At 41.9% G+C, this 18831-nt stretch overlaps 1 protein-coding gene across 2 annotated transcripts in view; it reads left to right on the top strand.

The window, feature by feature from the left end:
• upp1 (uridine phosphorylase 1) overlaps window positions 1–18831 on the top strand; it is a 61818-nt gene that overhangs the window by 17439 nt on the left and 25548 nt on the right. For both annotated transcript variants that reach the window (XM_072283525.1, XM_072283524.1), the window contains 4 exons: window positions 3843–3960; window positions 4044–4202; window positions 5524–5638; window positions 13391–13600. In XM_072283525.1, the coding sequence (XP_072139626.1) occupies window positions 3843–3960; window positions 4044–4202; window positions 5524–5638; window positions 13391–13600 (602 nt within the window). The remainder of the gene's footprint in view (window positions 1–3842; window positions 3961–4043; window positions 4203–5523; window positions 5639–13390; window positions 13601–18831) is intronic.

The following is an 18831-nucleotide window of genomic DNA, read 5'->3' as shown; positions in this document are numbered from 1 at the left end:
GAGGTGAGAAAAGGAAGATTTCATTGGAAGATGGGATTGTCTATGGGGAAACTGGTATTATTTTTGAGGTAGCCTCGAGAATAAAGAGGATCTGGTGCTGGAAGCTTCAGTTTGGAAGTGAGTGTGGTGTTAATCCTCTCCGGAGTGCCCAGGGAACAGAATGGAAACGGTGACAAGGGCAGGGTAGTTGAGATGGATGATGGCTTAATTATTCCTTGTATACCAAGAGGAAGTGACAACTTATGTGGACGAGCATTGTGATGCAGTCACTGAGAGGGTTCAACAGAAGTGCTGTGAAGTTTACAAACTGGAACTTACCAGTGTGCAAGCTAACCCTTATCTGTGCATTTGTTGACAAAAGGCAGGATGTAGATAAAGAAAACATTTTTACACACGGGCGCGGGGGGCACCTTGATATTGTAGTGAACAGTTCAGTAATCAATGAACCAACAAGAAACAAATCTCCCAAGTACTAAACCAATGAGAAACTCTGGAAATGGTGACGAGCATCGACCCAAAACATCGGCTGTTCATTTCACTCCATGGGCGCTTATATACACTTTATGCCAATGTAATACCAACTCAAACAGAATAACTATTTAGAGACACAATGAGTTTCAGAGTAGGATATCGTGACCTATATATATTTTGATTAAAAGAAATTACCTTACATTTTGAAAAAGTGCAGAAAATCTTTGGGTTGCCGATATATTGGCATAAAGTGTATATACCTGTATTTACTCACTGGATATGTGTGTTATGGAAGGACAAGATTAATTGTTCATCTCTAATTGCCATGCTATAAGATGAGTCAGTACCAAGTAAAGCATACTCCTAGTGCAATTGGATGGGGAGTTCCTTGATTTTGACCCAGTGATGATGATGTAACAATGACATATATATATCCAAATTAGGATTGCATGCAAATTAGAAAGGAAGTTGGAGGTAGTAAGGTACTAAATATTCATTCAAGTGCATGCTCTCTTTTTTTTGAGATAAATCACAAAGCCAAACCTAATGAAAAGGATGTTAGTGTGCCATGATATGTTTTTCAAACAGCAGGGTCCAAGACTCATTCCTCAACCAGTATCAAAATAAAGGCATTTACGTACAGTATGCAAGTTGCTTTAGACTTTTGAAGTTGAACATACTTTCATCTCTTTATTCATGATATTTGGAGCAGGGCTGAGCTACTGCCCAGTGAGCTATAGTCTAAACTGGCAATCACATATTCTTCATTTACTAGCAGAGATACAGATTTGAAACACAAAAGGCAGCAACGTCCTTGACATCAAGTAATCAAAAAGCATGTTGCAGGAGGGAAAAAGGGGTGGCAACAGCTCATATAGAAGAAATGCTGTTTTCAGCAAAATTTAGCAAATGGTCCAGAATTTACAGCAAGCCACCCACTCTTGTTGACTTACAAACAAAGCATGTGTATGGCAAAGTTGCTGGTGAACGCAGCAGGCCAGGCAGCATCTCTAGGAAGGGTCTCGGCCTGAAACGTCGACTGTACCTCTTCCTAGAGATGCTGCCTGGCCTGCTGCGTTCACCAGCAACTTTGATGTGTGTTGCTTGAATTTCCAGCATCTGCAGAATTCCTGTTGTATGTGTATGGCATCAGTGTGATTTCTTCCTTTTGATTTCTCCCAGCGACACCTAAAGTTCAAAGTTATGCAACCTTGAGATTTGTTTCCTTACCACAAAACAAGAACCCGTTTAAAAAAAAGACCAGCAAACACACATTGTATAGAGGGAGAGAGAGAAAAAACTAATAAAATTAAACAAATAGAATTTAGAACACAAATGAAAGCAGTTTGCAGGTCTGTACGGCTAAGAATGAGCAAGGTGTTTCACAATATAACACTGTAACATAAAGGAGAGGGTTTGGTGGTTGGAGAAAGGGGCAATGGTTCTGCAGGAGGAAGAGGATGGAGTGCATTTGAACAAGTCAATACACAATAGAGAATAGGTGCAGGAGTAGGCCATTTGGCCCTTCGAGCCAGCACCACCACTCACTGTGATCATGGCTGATCATCCACAATCAGTACTCCGTTCTTGCCTTCTCCCCATATCCCTTCACTCCGCTATCTTTAAGAGCTCTATCTAACTCTTTCTTGAAAGCATCCAGAGAATTGGCCTCCTTCCACAGATCCACAACTCTCTGGGTGAAAAAGTTTTTCCTTAACTCCGTTCTAAATGCCCTACCCCTTATTCTTAAACCGTGGCCTCTGGTTCTGGGCTCCTCCAAAATCGGAAATATGTATCCTGCTTCTAGCGTGTCCAATCCCTTAATAATCTTATGTTTCAATCAGATCCCCTCTCATCCTTCTAAATTCCAATGTATACAAGCCCAGTCGCTTCAATCTTTCAACATATGACAGTCCCACCATCCCGGGAACTAACCTTGTAAAGCTACGCTGCACTCTCTCAATAGCAAGAATGTCCTTCCTCAAATTTGGAGACCAAAACTGCACACGATACTCCAGGTGTGGTCTCACCAGGGCCCTGTACAACTGCAGAAGGACCTCTTTGCTCCTATACTCAACTCCCCTTGTTATGAAGGCCAACATGCCATTAGCTTTCTTCACTGCCTGCTGTACCTGCATGCTTACTTTCAGTGACTGATGAACAAGGACACCCAGATCTCGTTGTGCTTCCCCTTTTCCTAACTTGACACCATTCAAATAGTAATCTGCCTTCCTGTTCTTGCCACCAAAGTGGATAATCTCACATTTATCCACATTAAACTGCATTTGCCATGCATCTGCCCACTCACCCAACCTGTCCAAATCACCCTGCATTCTCATAACATCCTCCTCACATTTCACACTGCCACCCAGTTTTGTGTCATCTGCAAATTTGCTAATGTTACTTTTAATCCCTTCATCTGAATCATTAATGTATATTGTAAATAGCTGCGGTCCCAGCATCGAGCCTTGCGGTACCCCACTAGTCACTGCCTGCCATTCTGAAAAGGACCCGTTAATCCGTACTCTTTGTTTCCTGTCTGCAAACCAATTTTCTATCCATGTCAGTACCCTACTCCCAATACCATGTGCTCCAATTTTGCCCACTAATCTCCTATGTGGGACCTTATCAAAGGTTTTCTGAAAGTTTGGGTACACTACATCCACTGGCTCTCCCTTGTCCATTTTCATAGTTACATCCTCAAAAAATTCCAGAAGATTAGTCGGGCATGATTTCCCCTTTGTAAATCCATGCTGACTCGGACTGATCCTGTTACTGCTATCCAAATGTGCTGCTATTTCATCTTTTATAATTGACTCCAGCATCTTCCCCACCACTGATATCAGGCTAACTTGTCTATAATTCCCTGCTTTCTCTCTCCCTCCTTTCTTAAAAAGTGGGATAACATTAGCTACCCTCCAATCCACAGGAACTGATCCTGAATCTATGGAACATTGGAAATTGATTACCAATGCGTCCACGATTTCTAGAGCCACCTCCTTAAGTACCCTGGGGTGCAGACCATCAGGCCCTGGGGATTTATCAGCCTTTAGTCCCATCAGTCTATCCAACACCTCACAATGAAGAAAACTAGAGACAGTCCTGTGAACTGCACCCTATATTACACTCTCGATATAGGTCAGGCCATAGGTTCTATCTAGTTTGATAACGTTTCTCTTGTGGTTACATGATTAGCTTTACTTTTAAATCTTTTTTTGAAGTATAATTAAATGCATTTAGAATGAATTACAAATAAGATGACAAAAGCATTTAATAACTTCTCAGTTATATATGGGTGCAGTGATTTAAGTACTGTAATGCAAAATTTATTCTGAAAATATTACAGTCAATAGTGTATCTTCTTCTTCCAGAGAACAATGTGTCTATGTATCAAATCCCTATCTATCAACAATGAAAGAGGATATTTTGTACCATTTTGACCTAGGCACTAGAACTCATGATCTTCCTGCTATGTTTGGTGATGTTAAGGTAAGATATTGGTTTGATTGTCGAAATATCAACACATGGTTTTTTTATCGAAAAAGTAAAAAATATTTCTTCTTTTCTGCCAGTTTGTATGTGTAGGTGGAAGTCCATGGCGAATGAAGTCCTTTATTCAGTACATGAATGAGTTTTTGGGATTGGGATGTGCCACTGCTGAGGTTCCTGATATCTGTGCCCACACTGACCGTTATAACATGTATAAAGTGGGGCCAGTCTTAGCGATCAGTGTAAGTAATTATAAATAACAAGGAACGGAGATAATATGTACCTGCATATAGTTTATTAATGTTTGGTGTAAGGTGGTTAAATTATCAGAGTGTAGAGACTTGGACAAATAATCTGAGTTCAGAACTCACTGTAAGACCTTGGACTTTCATAATACAGCAAGAAATCTCCCATCTTCACCAAGCCAGAGCATTGCCTCAAAAAGGGAGCATCTATCAGTAAGGCCCCCAGCACGCAGGACATGCCCTCTTCTCATTGCTACCATCAGGGAGGAGGTACAGGAGCCTGAAGACACACACTCGATAATTCAGGAACAGCTTCTTCCCCTCTGCCACTAGATTTCTAAATGGACATTGAACCCATGAACACTACCTCACTACTTTTTTCTTTCTTTTTGCACCACTTATTTAACTTTTTAAACTTACTTTAATTTACATATTTTGTTATTACGTGTTGCAGTTTACTTCTGCACAACAACAAATTTCATGATGTATTTCAGTGATACTGTACCTCATTCTGATTTGGAACCTAGAGAAACTGCAACACAGGACTCTATTCATGGTAAAGACTAAAAACACCATGCAATGGGGAGAGCTAAGTGACTCAGATCAAAGCCTTTTAGTCCAGAATAATAGTGACTAACTAGTTAAGCAGCAAACTAGAGGAGTGACTCCAGGAATGCCCAGTCCAACTGATGGCAAGACCCAATGAGTGTTATGAACACAAGGCTGAAGCACGTTCAGCCAGAAAGGCTGAGTGGATGATGTACGGTACGGTGTGAAAGTCGTAGGCATATATATATATATATATAGAACGGGTGCCTAAGACTTTTGCACAGCACTGTATTTGTCAACGTGCAGTGGAAATAGAATTTGTAGATCTGGTGGGACCAAAGGATGTTGGGAATGACGAGCAGGGGTTTGGAACAGGTAGCAGAAAAGGAGTGCCGGGGCAGGAGGTGGCGCGGGTATCACTGAGGTACCAGGCAAAGTCACTTGATTCAAAATAATTGGTTTATTGATCATTACAGAGTGTCTCTCTGGTGCTTCCCACTCCCTCCCCTCTCCCTTCCCCTTTTCCCAACCAGAATTCCCCTCTCCCTGCCCCCTTCTCACTCTCAGTCCATGACAGAGACCCATATCAGAATCAGGTTTATCATCACTCACATATGTCATGAAATTTGTTTTTTTTTGTGTGGCAGCAGTACAGAGCAATACATAAAATTACTATGCAAATGTCTTAGCACCCTAGCTATATGTATGTGCAAATGCAAATATCACAAGCATAAAAAGTAATTAATGTTGAATTTCTGCTTTGTTTCAGCACGGCATAGGGATCCCCTCGATCTTAATCATGTTACATGAACTCATCAAATTGCTTTGCCATGCCAAGTGCTCTGATGTTGTTGCCTTTCGTATTGGCACCTCTGGTGGAATAGGTACAGTATTCTAACCAATAAGTGGCTGTCAACTTTGGTACGGTATTTATCTCAGTGATATATTTGCAGAATGTCATGCTTGTTGACATGGAATCTGACTTGCCTTTGAGATCCTTTGCCAAAGTTCCCTCACAGGAGCAGATGTCACCATCTGTCCATGACACTGAGGAAAATAGGATGTCACACCTGGGATTATACCCACCTCCTTGCTAAGTATGACCGTGTTCACTTACCCACTGTTACCGTAAGGTAGGAGCTACAGAAACCTGAAGGCACACACTCAGCAATTCAGGAACAGCTTCTTCCCCTCTGTCATCTGATTTCTAAATGGACATTGAACCCCTGGACACTACCTCACTGTTTTTAATATACGGTATTTCAGTTTTTTTAATCTGTTCAATATATGTATACTGTAATTGATTTACTTATTATTTTTCTTCTATTTATTTATTTTTCTCTTCTATATTCTATATTGCATTGAACTGCCACTGCTAAGTTAACAAATTTCACGTCACATGCCAGTGATAATAAACCTGATTCAGATTAAACTTGAGTTCAGCACCACTTAAAGAAACTTCCCATCCTTGGTGAAGACCCTCCTTTATCCCCCTGGACAAATGCCACCACTAACTGACACTGACTCAAACTGACCTGGGTAAAATCATCTGGGCCAGCATATCCCTTGCCCTGTATTATTTTTAAGCCGAGGATCAGCCCAGGTTCATGGAAAAGTGCAGTAGGCATACAAAAAAAATTATGAAATGCTTGTTTAGATAAGGTGAAAAATCTACAATATTAGTAAACAGCAAAATAAAATAATTGCAATGTCTGCAATAGGCAGAATGAAGCAATCTCACAAGCGATTGATCAGGTTGGAGGTTCTACAGTGCTCTCACATCTAGTTTTAAATGGTGGGGTGGTAGACAATTGGGAGAAGGCAGCCTCAAACCTATCTTGATCCTTAACGATGTCACTTTCTAAAGGCAAAAGTGAAGCATCTGCAACCGTATTGAGCTCAGAGTGCGGAGGGATTATTCATCTTGGCTTCCTCCTAAAAGAAACTCATAGTAGCCAGTCTTAAACTCTGGCCACTTCTCGTGACTTTATGAAACAGCTCAGAGAATTGGCTAAAACAAATGCTATCGGAGGAAACAGCATCTGGCTCTAGTGCTGCTAAAGACTTGTGCTCTAGAACAAATGTACTGTATATTTATAGTCATCCGCCCAGCAGTGTGGCAAATTGCCAGAGCACATCTAGTGCTACATCTAGAAGTAGAACAAGTCCAATCTGGTTAACCACTGTCTAGTCAGTGTTCTCAACTATCAAGATAATGGCAGGATGTCATCAGCACTGGCATACGGTGGCACTCACTGATAACCTGCTCATCACTGTTGAGCGTGGGGTTCCTGATCCTCGGCAGTATCAAGGCTATACACATCGGTTCAAACGGTAAGGCTGAGTAATTGCAGGCTGAAGAGCTGAGTTTTAGAAGTGAGATGGGACTTGCTGTCATTGATATGAAGGCTGCATTTGATGAGGTGCAAGGATCCTTGGTAAAACTGAAGTTGCCAGACATCAAGGGAAGTACACTTCCAGCGGTTGGAGTCATACATCATACAGAGGCAGAGGGTTGAGCGACCATGACCACAGCACAAGGACATCGCTGCAGAAGTCCTTCATGAAAGTGTCCTAGACTTGTTCGTCTTCAGTTGCTTCATCAATGATCTATTATTATTGTAAGGTCGGAAATGGAGATGTTTGATTCTAATCACAATGTTTCAGCAAATAAGGCAGTCCACAGGTGCACTCAGCTAAAGGTAGGTAGCATTCAAGCATAGACTGAGAAATAGCACGTAATATTTGTGCCATAAAGATGCCAGGCAATGGCCATCTCTAATTATCCAGCCCTCTTGACTACCATCCCATAGTGGCTACAGCGTTTCCCATCTACAAAATGTAATGCAGTGATTTGGCTGGGCTGTGCTGACAGCATATCTCAAACCCGTGATGTCTGCTACAAGGGCAGCTGGCGCATACGGACACCACCACCTGCAGGTTCCCCTCGAAGTCATGCTTCATCTGAGCTGGAAGTAAATCGATCATTCATTGCCAACAGCCCTGAATCCTGCACGTCTCTACTCCACAGCACCAAAGTGCTCTCACCAGAATTATTTTAGCCGGTTAAAAGTATGCCTTGTTACCACTCTTTTAAAGAATGACCAATAAATGCTGACTTGATTACCAAGATCCTAGGAAATTAATTAAAGTATAAACTGGGTGGGTATCCTATGACATATTTAGACCCAAGCTTAACTGGAATGTTTTGGCAGAATGTAGATCTCTTTCACCCAATCCTGACGCAAATATTCAGAGTCTAGAGGGCTGACATTAGGCGGCTCGGCTGTAATGACATTAAATCCAGAAAAGCAGCTGAAATTTGCTGCAAATAACTTGCACAAGTGCGATTGCAGAATGATTTAGATGAGGTTTGGAAAGTGAAACAATGGGGAGGAGGCCAAAGGAGGAAGTCTACAGTGAAAGTCAGAGGTCCTATGGTGTGGTGAAATTAATTCTGGTGAAGTGTGGTTGTTTTTTCCAGTCAATGTCCAGCTTTGGAGACAGGCATGGAGGGTGAGTGGATCTAGAAGTTAGTTTAAGGTTAGGATATTAGAGTCTGTACTGTATAACACCTCAGAAGGAAAATATGTATAAAGACATTGGTGGCAAAATATGTGGTCCACTAAGATCTATAAATGCATATCCCCAAGGGAGGGATTTTCTGTTCAAGAACAACATTGTAGCAAGTTGAGCCGTATTACAGAGGTATATAGAGGCGCTTTGGCTCACTGAGTCAGTACTGACTGAAAACACCCATTTACACTAATTTTTCTACATTAATCCCATTCTTCATTTTCCCCACATTCTCATCAATCTCGCCCCCCCCCGCAAGATTCCACCACTCACCTACGCACAAAGCCAACTTACAACAGCCGATTAACATAGCAACCTGTGCATCTATGAGATGTTGGAGAAAACCCGGGCAAATACAGGACAACACGTACTTTCGAGATGGACTTGTGGAGGGAAACAAGATCATCAATCTGAAATGATGACTCTCTGATTAGAACTTGGATAAGTTAGAACTAGATAGCAGCAGAGAGGAGGGAGGGGTGGAAATAATAAAGGACATTATTTGTAATGGGGTGGAGACCAAGCGAGATGGAATGATATATTCTGTTTCTCCCAGCTGAAAGAAGATTATGAACTAACTCCCTGCCGCACAATACGAAATGTATCATTCAAATCTTCCTTGTTCTTAATTCTGACACAAATGTCTTCATCATTCTCTTTCTTTTACTTCAAAATGTATGTATTTTTTGAACTTTTTTTTAGTTCTGGTGAAGATCTTCAATCTGCTTTTGTTTCCTCTAGGTGCTGTCCAAGCTGATGAGTTTTCCCAGCATTTTATTTTGATTATGTTTCAGTCTTCCAACATCTAAAGTATTTTTATTTTGTGATTGTCACTGAGTTAGCCAATCAGTAGGATTGTTGTCAGCTCAGGAAATTATTTTAGCCGTGGGCGTGGGCTGGCAGCGTGCAGCAGTGGAAAGGAAAAGTCGGGGAGAATAATTCAGGAAGTCTGATAAAACAGAATCCATATGAATGTTATAAAAAAGAATTAAATAGTGGTTTGAAAAAAGCAGTGGATGAAAAGGTGCAGTGAGTAGAGAGGTGGAAAAAAGTAGCAGTACAAACGTGAAGGACTGTACACCCTGTCTCCATGCTGTGACTCTCCAGCGATATGGATATAAATATTGCACTTTAAAGACAGTATTGCCATTTACAATTGCCCAATGGGTTAAACTTTACTCATTCATAGTTTTAGTGTTTGTTGTTCAAATAGCCCCCTGTCATAAATCTAAAATATCATGTTTTTGTTAAATATATTTTCTATTGTGCACCTAATCAAATGTATTTGATTGTGTAAAACAGTAATTTTACTATATTACTTGTGTCTCCAGAATAACCACTGTCCTGATCAATCCATCCTAAATCCTGAACATCAAATAGCTATTAATACACCATAAGTGAATCTTTAGGTTACCATGCTAGTATAAAGCATGATGTACTGATGTCATGAATCAATAAAAATGGAAAATTGTGTAGGCAGCCATCGATTCCAGGGGATCACGGGTTTGTGCCTCTGGTGGACTGTGTCCTCTCCAAGGTGCAAGCCTGGGTGGGAAGATTTGAAGAACCAGTTGTTGCCCATGCAGCGGGCTCCCCCTCTCCACATCACTGATGTAGTCCAAGGGAAGGGCAAGCACCGATACATCTCGGTACCAGTGTTGTCGCAGAGGTTGCCAGAGTGAAGTTGTAAACAACATCAAACTGTCTTTGGGACCCCGGCTCCGGATTTCTTCCTTGGGGTTTACTCCCGAAGCCTTTCCCATGAGTGGGTATGGCCGCAAGGCAGCAGACGTTTAAAATCAGAGTTTTCCTTCTCCTAGGCAGGCTGCTGTCCAAGGCTGACGAGCCCCACCTGCCCGAAGTAACTGGTTTTGAGGCGCCAGTGGTCCGCCTTTGCCCCTTCTCTTGTCAGTAGAAACTGTTCCACCGGGCCTAGTAGCTAAACCACACATGAAGGCCAAGGGTTGGACTTGGTTGCCAGAGGCACACGCCATTTGGAGCACTTTATAGGTAGTGGGAGCTTATCCCCACTACCACGCCCAGCTATAACAACCTTAGGAACCGAAAAAACATGGAAAATTATCGCCTACTTGCCTACTTATAAGAAATGTTTGATAATATGTACGCACATATGGAGATCTTTAAAAAATAGAATTTGGCAAATAGCATGAAAAGACACAGCATATGTGAGTAGAGCAAACCATTGTTTGTCATAGCACTTATGTCATTTTCCTTGTACTTATAAAAATAAACATAAAAAAACATTGTGTTAAGAAGAATCTAACAATTCTTTAGTGGTGTATATCAGTGAAATGACCAGGTGTTATGTGTTGACCAAAGAGAGGTGGCAGGACTTCTTAGCCCTTTTCATTACGTGTCCTGTTCCATACAGGAAAGTGAGGATACGTCCTATAACTAAAGCAACCACATGCAGCAACTGGTGTAAGTGACTGAGGTCGATAATCTGGATTTTGGACCTTGAGCAGTAGTTGGTTTCATCCAATGAATGACTGCCTCATGGATAGCATGGTTCTGGAGGTGGCCATCCAACAACCCAAGTGTCTACAGAAAGAAAAGGAGTGGGTAACCAGTAGACCAACTGGACACATCAGGTAGGAGGTGCAGGAGTGCATCGCACTCTACTGGTTCTACAGGTGAGAGTTGGCTGAGTCAAGAACATGGGAGCTGATTTGAGTATACACTTAGACAAGAGCTGATATGTTTCAACAACAGCCTCTTAAAACACTTTATCACTGTGGATTTGAGTGCCACTGGGCAATAGTCATTGAGGCTGTTCACCAGGCTCATCTTGGCCACCGGTATGATTGAAGCCTGTTTGAAGCAAATGGGTACCACACAGTGGGAGCAAGAGACTGAAAATATCCATGAAGATACAAGCCAGTTGGTCAACACAGGTGTTCAGTATTTGGCGAGGTACTCCATCCAAAGCAGATGTTTTCCTTGAAGAGAGCCCACGCATCATCTTCAGATACTGAAGGTAAAACATCATCAGGAGACGTGGGAGTGCCTGATGGTTCCCCCCTGTTCTGGTGGTCAAAGCAAGCATAGAAGGCACTGAGCTCATCTGGAAACAAAGCTCTGCCGTTCCCCATGTTGCTAGCTTTAACCTTGTAGGAGGCGATGGCATTCAAACCCTGCCACAGCTGTCGAGCATCCCTCATTGACTCCAGTCTAGTCTGGATCTTCACTTCTCCCGTGAGATAGCTTTCCTGAGATCATACCTGCACCCCTTGTAGCATTCTTGATTTTCAGACTTGAATGTCTCTGATCTGGCCCTCAGTAAATTCTGAATTTCATGATTCATCCAGGGATTCTGATTAGGATAGACCCTGAATGATTTCATGGGGACACAATCACCCACAGCTTTTTTAATAAAGTCTGTTACGACCCTGGTGTAGTCATTTAGTTCAACAGATGAGTGCTTGAGCACAGCTCAGTCCACTGACCCAAGGCAATCCTGTATCTGTTCCTCAGCGTCCTGTGACCACCTCTTGGTTGTCTTGATCTCTGGAGCCTTGCTCCTTGGGTTCTGTCCGTATACAGGTAGTAGAGTACAGCCAAATGATCCAACTTGCCAAAATGCAGTCTCAGGAAGGAACAACAGGCATTCCTTATCATAGTGTAGCAGAGGTCTGGTCTGTTGGGATCTCTGGTGCAACTAATTACATGCTGGTGATAGTTGGGCAAGGTTTTCTTCAAACAAACCTGGTTAAGGTCACCAACTATAATTTGAAATGCATCAGGATGGGCTGTTCCTTGTCTGTGGATGACAAAGTGCAGTGTTGCAAGTGTTCGGTTATAGTCGGCCACTAGTGGTATATAAATTGCGGTCAGAACTCCCAAGGCAAATAGAATGATCTACGTTTTATCATTAGGTGTTCCAAGTCAGGGAGAGGGAGAGGAGAAATATTTTCCTATATCTATAAATGTAATCCAGCCCAAGGATCTCATTGAACAACTGTAAAGCATTCTGAGAGAGAAGGGTGAAAAGGCAGGGATTATTTGTATGTTGTTTCATAGCCTATATTGTACCAATGGCATGAGTAGAATGATGGCTGGGGCCTTCCAGGAAGATTACAAAGAGGTGGGGATGAAATTAAACGCAGGATTTCAGCAATAGGAGTCTGTGAATTAGAAGATGATGAGTGCACTAAATGAGGGTTCTGGTTTCCTGATCCAGAAACGCGAGATTCTGCAGATGCTGGAACTGCAGAGACCCGCACACAAAGTGCTGGAGGAACTCGGCAGGTCAGGCAGCATCTATGGGGAGGAATAAATAGTGGACATTTCAGACCAAGACCGAGGAAGGGGGAAATGCCAGAATAAGAAGCTTGGGGGAGAGGAAGGAGTACAGCAGAAGGTGATAGGTGAAACCTGGTGGGTGGGGAAGGGGATGAAGCAAAAAGCTGGGAGGTGATAGTTTGAATCTCACGGCTGGAGAATTTAAAATTGATGAATTACATAAAATCCAGATTTGTGCTTTAGCATTAATCTCAGTAATGGTAAGCTATTATCTCAAAAATTGTTGTCATAATATCAAACTGGACTCCTCCTATTCTTAGAGGAAGAAAATCTGCTGTCCTTACCTGGTCTAGCCTGTGCTCCAGATGCACTAGTGTGGTTGACTCCTAGTTGTCCCCTAAGCTCAAGGGTATTTGGAAACAGATAAGAGTCACCCAGTATTGCTGGGAACAAGTGAACAACACAAAAAATAACAAAGTGATGCCTTGTGCAAGAATACTGTGTGATGTTGACATCATGCTGGTATGCAATTACTTACAATTGAGTTAGTGACAAAACTTGGTCTGATTTATTAGAGCCTATGTTGGATCAGATTTCTACGCCATAAATTTCTGTGGCCCCATGCTCATCAAGGCTGTTTCACTTCTCTCAAAAAGCAGTCAGTCCCAAGCCGTCACCTTTTCCAAATCCTGTGTATTACTTTCTTCCTGGCATACATGTGTAAGCTATAAATGAATCTCAAATCAAATTATAGAAGGCTGTGGTTTTTGAGTCACCTTTTTTTTTTCATTTTTCAGGTGTGCAGCCAGGTACAGTTGTCATCACCAAGGAGTCAGTGAATCCTTTGTTTAACCCTGTCCTCGAACAGAATGTAATGGGGGTAACTCAGTCTTATCCAACTGCACTGAATGGATATCTGGCTCAAGAAATGCTTAACTGCAGCAAGGAACTTGATAAATTCGACACCATCCTTGGTAATACGCTGTGCACAACTGATTTTTATGAAGGTAGGAAATACACTCGTAAAGTATACTTGACTATATTAGAGGCTTTGGATTGATACACTTAAGTCTCAATGAAAACAACTATCAAGCAGTATGAAAGAAGCATGAATATATCACTTTAATTGATTAGGTCTCAGCTGAAGGATTGTAGGTAGTCTGAGGCCCATATGTCAGGGAAAGGCCTTACAAAAATTTAGAGGAGATTTTGCTAGGATATTAGTAATGCATTGGATTTTAGTTATAAAGTTGTAACTGAAAATGTTGAGTTCTGTTTTGGCAAGAATTTATCTCACCATAGTTTATTTAAGGAGCTTAAGGTAAAGGAAACCTAAGGAGGCAGCGACTACAATATGATTAAGTTCACTCTGCATTTTTAAAGGGAGAAGCTAAAATCAGAAGTATCGGTATTACATTGGAGTAAAGGAAACTACAGAGGAATGAGAGAGGAACTAACCAAGGGTAGTCGGAAGGGGACAATTAGCAGGGATGATGGCAGACCAGCAATGGCTGGAGTATCTGGGAGTAATTCAGAAGGTGCAGGATTGGTTCATCCCAAAGAAAAAGAAGAAGCACTTTAAAGGGAGGATGAGGTAATCATGGTTGTCAAGGGAAGTCAGAAATAACATAAAAACAAAAGAGAGGACGTACAATATTGCAAAAATTAGCTGGAAACTGGAGGATTGAAAGCTTTTAAATTTAACAGAAAGCAATTAAAAAGCAATAAGGAGAGAAAAGATGAATTATATATGTAAGCTAAAATATAAAAGAGGATACCAACATTTTTTTTAGATATATAAAGAGAGACAAGAGAGGATATCGAACTGCTGGAAAATGGTGCTGCAATGGTAGTAATAGTGACAAAGACATGGTGGACTAACTGAATAAATGTTTTGCATCAGTATTCACTGTGGCAGACACCAGCAATATGCCAGAAAATCAAGAATGTCAAGGGGCAGGAGTGAGAGTAGTGACTATTATTAAGAAGAAGGTGCTTGGGAAACTAAGTTCTGAAGGTAGATAAGTTGCCCTAGCCAAATGGACTACACCCCAGGGTTATGAAGGGGGTGGCTAAAGAGATTGTGGATGTATTAGTATTGATCTTTCTAGAGTCACTAGATCTGGATTGGCTCTGCAGGACTGGAAAATTGAAAATGTTACTTCAGTCTTCAAGAAGGGTTGGAGGCAAAGACCGGAATTTATAGACCAGTTAGCCAGTTGGCAGGATGTTGGAGTGCATTATTAAGGATGACGTTTTGGGAGTATGTGGACGCACACGATAAAATAAGCAGAAGTCAGTATGGTTTCCTTAAGGGGAAATGTTGTCTCACAGATCTTTTGGAATTGTTTGAGGAAATAAGAGGCAAGAGAGACAAAGGAGAGTTAGTGGATGTGGTTTACTTGGATTTTAGAAGGCCTTTTTGCAAGGTGCTAAACAAGAGCCCGTGGTATTACTAGTATGAGCAGAAAACAGGCTGACTGTCTGGAGGCAAAGAGTGGGGATAAAAGGGGGCCTTTTCTGGTTGGATGCCAGTGTCTAGTGGTATTCCTCTGTAGTTTGTTTTGGGAACACTTCCTTTCCCATTGTATGTCAACGATCTGGATGATGGAATTGATGACTTTGTGGCCAAGTTTGCAGATGATACAAAGATGAGTGGAGGGGCAGGTAGTGTTGAGGAAGCAGGGAGTCTATAGAAGGACTTGGACAGATTAGGAGAATGTGCAAAGTAGTGGCAGATGGAATACAGTGTAGGGAAGTGTATAGTCATGTCCTTTGCTCGAAGAAATAAAAGTTGTGATTATATTCTAAATGGGTAGTAAATTCAGAAATCTTTGGGAGTGCTAATGCAGAATTCCCTGAAGGTTAACCTGCTGGTTGAGTCAGTAGGAAGGAAAGCAAATACAATGTTAGCATTCATTTCAAGTGGATGTACTGTAATGCTGTAGCTTTAGAAGATATTTGGAGTATGCTGAACAGTTTTGGGCTCCTTGTCTTAGAAAGGATATGCTTCTGTTCTAGAGGGGCCAGAGGGTGTTCATGAAAATTAGCCTGGGAATTAAAGGGTTAATGTTGAAGAGCATTTGATGGCTGTGAACCCGTACTCGCTGGAATTTAAAAGAATGGGGCAGGGTGCGGATCTCATTGAAACCGATCAAATATTGAAAAGTTTACATAGAGTGGATAGGGAGATTATGTTTGCAATAGTGGGAGAGTCTAGGAGCAGAGGCCACAGCCTCAAAGTACAAGGATGTCCCTTTAGAACAGTGACGAGAAGGAACTGCTTTAGCCAGATGGTGGTGAATTTGTCGAATGCATTGCCACTGACAGCTGTAGAGGCCGTTATTGGGTATATTTAAAGTAGAGGCTGATGGGTTAAGACGATTGAGACAGATAATAAATCAGCCATGATTGAATGTTAGGGCAGACTCAATGGGCTGAATGGCCTACTTCTGCTTCTGTATCTTATTCTCTTAACAGGATAAGGGGGTTTTGATTGGTCAGAAGGTGAAAAATAACTTCTCATGTGATTGGATCAGCAACCAGAGGTCATAAATTCAAAATGTTGTGTGCTATGTAACTAACTTTACATGGTTAATGCACCAATTGCTTTTTTTTTTGGTTTCCTCCTTCACTATTGCAAATTGCTAGTTGCATGGGTCATAGTGCCAAGCAGGCGTCTACACCCACAGAGCTAGAATGTGGCATTGGCAGAAATAATAAACAGCTGCTGGTTAGTAGAGATCAGGCTCCTAATGGCAATTGGTGTGCACCAGTTAGGATATCAACTAAGTAGATGATCAATGTGGAGTACATTTCCACGTCTGGACCCCAAAACCTGGGAAGTTTTCAAGCAAATTGAAGTCTCCTTTAATACTGAAGCAGATCTAGCATGCTGGAAGTAAATTATGGCAGCGTATTCTCAGTGTGTATCTCGGGTCGCTGGGTGTCATAATATTTATCTAGTTGTCTCCATCAGTTACTTCATCAAATGCACAGGGGACTTGGAAAGGAAATTGCAAAGGCAGACTTGTTAAGTCCTTAATATTATAGAAACTATAGGAAGACTGAAGAAAGGCTCTAGTTCAAAGAAAATTTATTATCAAAGTACATATACTGTATGTCACCGTGTACAACCCTGAGAATCGTTTCCTTGCGGGCTTTCACAATAAATACAAGAAACACAACAAAATTAATGAAAGGCTGCCCCCAACAGGATGGACAAACAATCACTGTGTAGCGTGCAGCAAACTGCTAATACAAAAAAAAGAAAATAAATAATAATAATAAATAATTAAGCAATGAATATCGAGAACATGAGATGAAAAGTCCTTGAAAGTGAGTCCATAGATTGTGGGAATGGTTCAGTGATGGGGCAAGTGAAGTTATCCCCCTTTGGTTCCAGAGCCTTTTGGTTGAAGGGTAATAACTATTCCTGAACCTGAGGCTCCTGTACCAGCTTTCTGATGGCCACAGTGAGAAGAGAGCGTGTCCTGGATGGTGGGAGACCCTTATGACAGCAGTCTGTGGAGGTGAGTTTAGTGTCAGGGAGGGCTTTACCTCTGATGGACTGGGCTGTAACCATTACTTTTGTAGGCTTTTCTGTTCAAGGACATTGGTGTTTCCATACCAGGCCGTGATGCAGCCATTTGCTACTCTGCACCACACATGTACAGAAATTTGTCAAACTTTCAGATGACATGCCGAATCTTAGCAAATTTCTAAGAAAACAGAAGTGCTCCCATGCTTTCTTTGTAATGGCACTTGCGTGCTGGACCCGGGACAGATTCTTTGAAATGATAACACTGAGGAATTCAAAGTTGCTAACCCTCTCCTCCTCTGATTCCTTGATGGAGACTGGCTCATGGACCTCTGGTTTCCTCCTCCTGTCGTCAATAATCATCTCCTTGGTCTTGCTGACATTGAGTAAGAGGTTGTTGTTGTGGCACCACTCAGCCACATTTTCAATCTCCCTCCTATGTGTTGATTCGTCACCACCTTTGATTTGGCCAATGGTTATAGTGTTGCTAATAAACTTAAATATGGCGTTGGAGCTGTGCTTAGCCTTACAATCATAAGTATAAAGTGAGTAGAGCAGGGGACGCAGCCTTGTGGTACACCTGTGCTGATAGAGATTGTGGAGGAGATGTTGCTGCCAATCTGAACTGACTGTGTTCTGCAAGTGAGGAAATCAAGGATCCAGTTACAAAAAGAGGGTATTGAGGCCTAGGTCTTGAAGCTTATTGATTAGTTTTGAAGGGATGATAGTATTAAATGCCGAACTGTAGTCAATAAAGAGCTTCCTGCTATGTGTATATGCATCTTCTCTGTCCAGGTATGCCAGGGTTTAGTGAAGAGCCAGTGAAATAGTACCTGCTATTGACCTGTTGTGTCAATAGGCAAATCGAAGCAGATCCAAGTCGCTTTTCAGGCAGGAGTTGATCTGTTTCTTCACCAAACTTTTAAAGCATTTCATCACAGTGGATGTAAGTGAGACTAAACGATAGTCATTGAGGCAGGTTACCATGTTATTCCTGGGCACTGGTACAATTGAAGCTTGAAGCAAGTGGGTACCTCAAATTGCCAAAGCGTGATATTAAAGATATCGGTGAATTCTCAGCCAGTTGATCAGCACAGGTCTTTAGAATTTGGTCAGGTACCCCATCTGGGCCGGATGCTTTCTGTAGGTTCTCCCTCTTGAAGTATACGCTCACATTGCCCTCAGAGACTGAAATCACAGGGTCATTGTGTCTGTGGGAGTTCATGAAGCTGCCTCCATGTTTTGACGGTCAAAGCGAGCCTAAAAAGCATGGAGCTCATCTGGGAGCACAACTTTGTTGTCACCTATGTCACTTTGTAGGAGGTGATAGCATTCAAGACCTGCCACAGCCGTTGAACATAATTTAATCCTGGTCCAGAGTTGCCTCTTTGCACGGGGGATGGCTTTCCAGAGATTGTACCCGGACCTCTTGTATTTTACTGGGACACCAGACCTGAATGCCACTGATCAGGTCCTGAGCAGTTTGCAGATCTCTTGGTTCATCCAGGGCTTCGGGTTGGGGAAGGACTCTGAATGATTTTGTGGGGACACATTAGTCTATAAGTTTTTATAAAAACCATGACAACTGTTGTGTATTTGTTTAGATCTTCTGATGAGTCCTCGAACAGGGCCCAGTCCACCAACTCCTGTGACCACCACTTCATTGCCCTTACTCTGGAGCCTTGCTCTTACCTGTAA

The sequence above is a fragment of the Mobula birostris genome, chromosome 19 (genome assembly GCF_030028105.1).
Source record: "Mobula birostris isolate sMobBir1 chromosome 19, sMobBir1.hap1, whole genome shotgun sequence".
Taxonomy (NCBI): Eukaryota; Metazoa; Chordata; class Chondrichthyes; order Myliobatiformes; family Myliobatidae; genus Mobula; species Mobula birostris.
The sequence above is the reverse complement of the archived record's forward strand: the minus strand, read 5'-3'. Positions and strand labels throughout refer to the sequence as shown.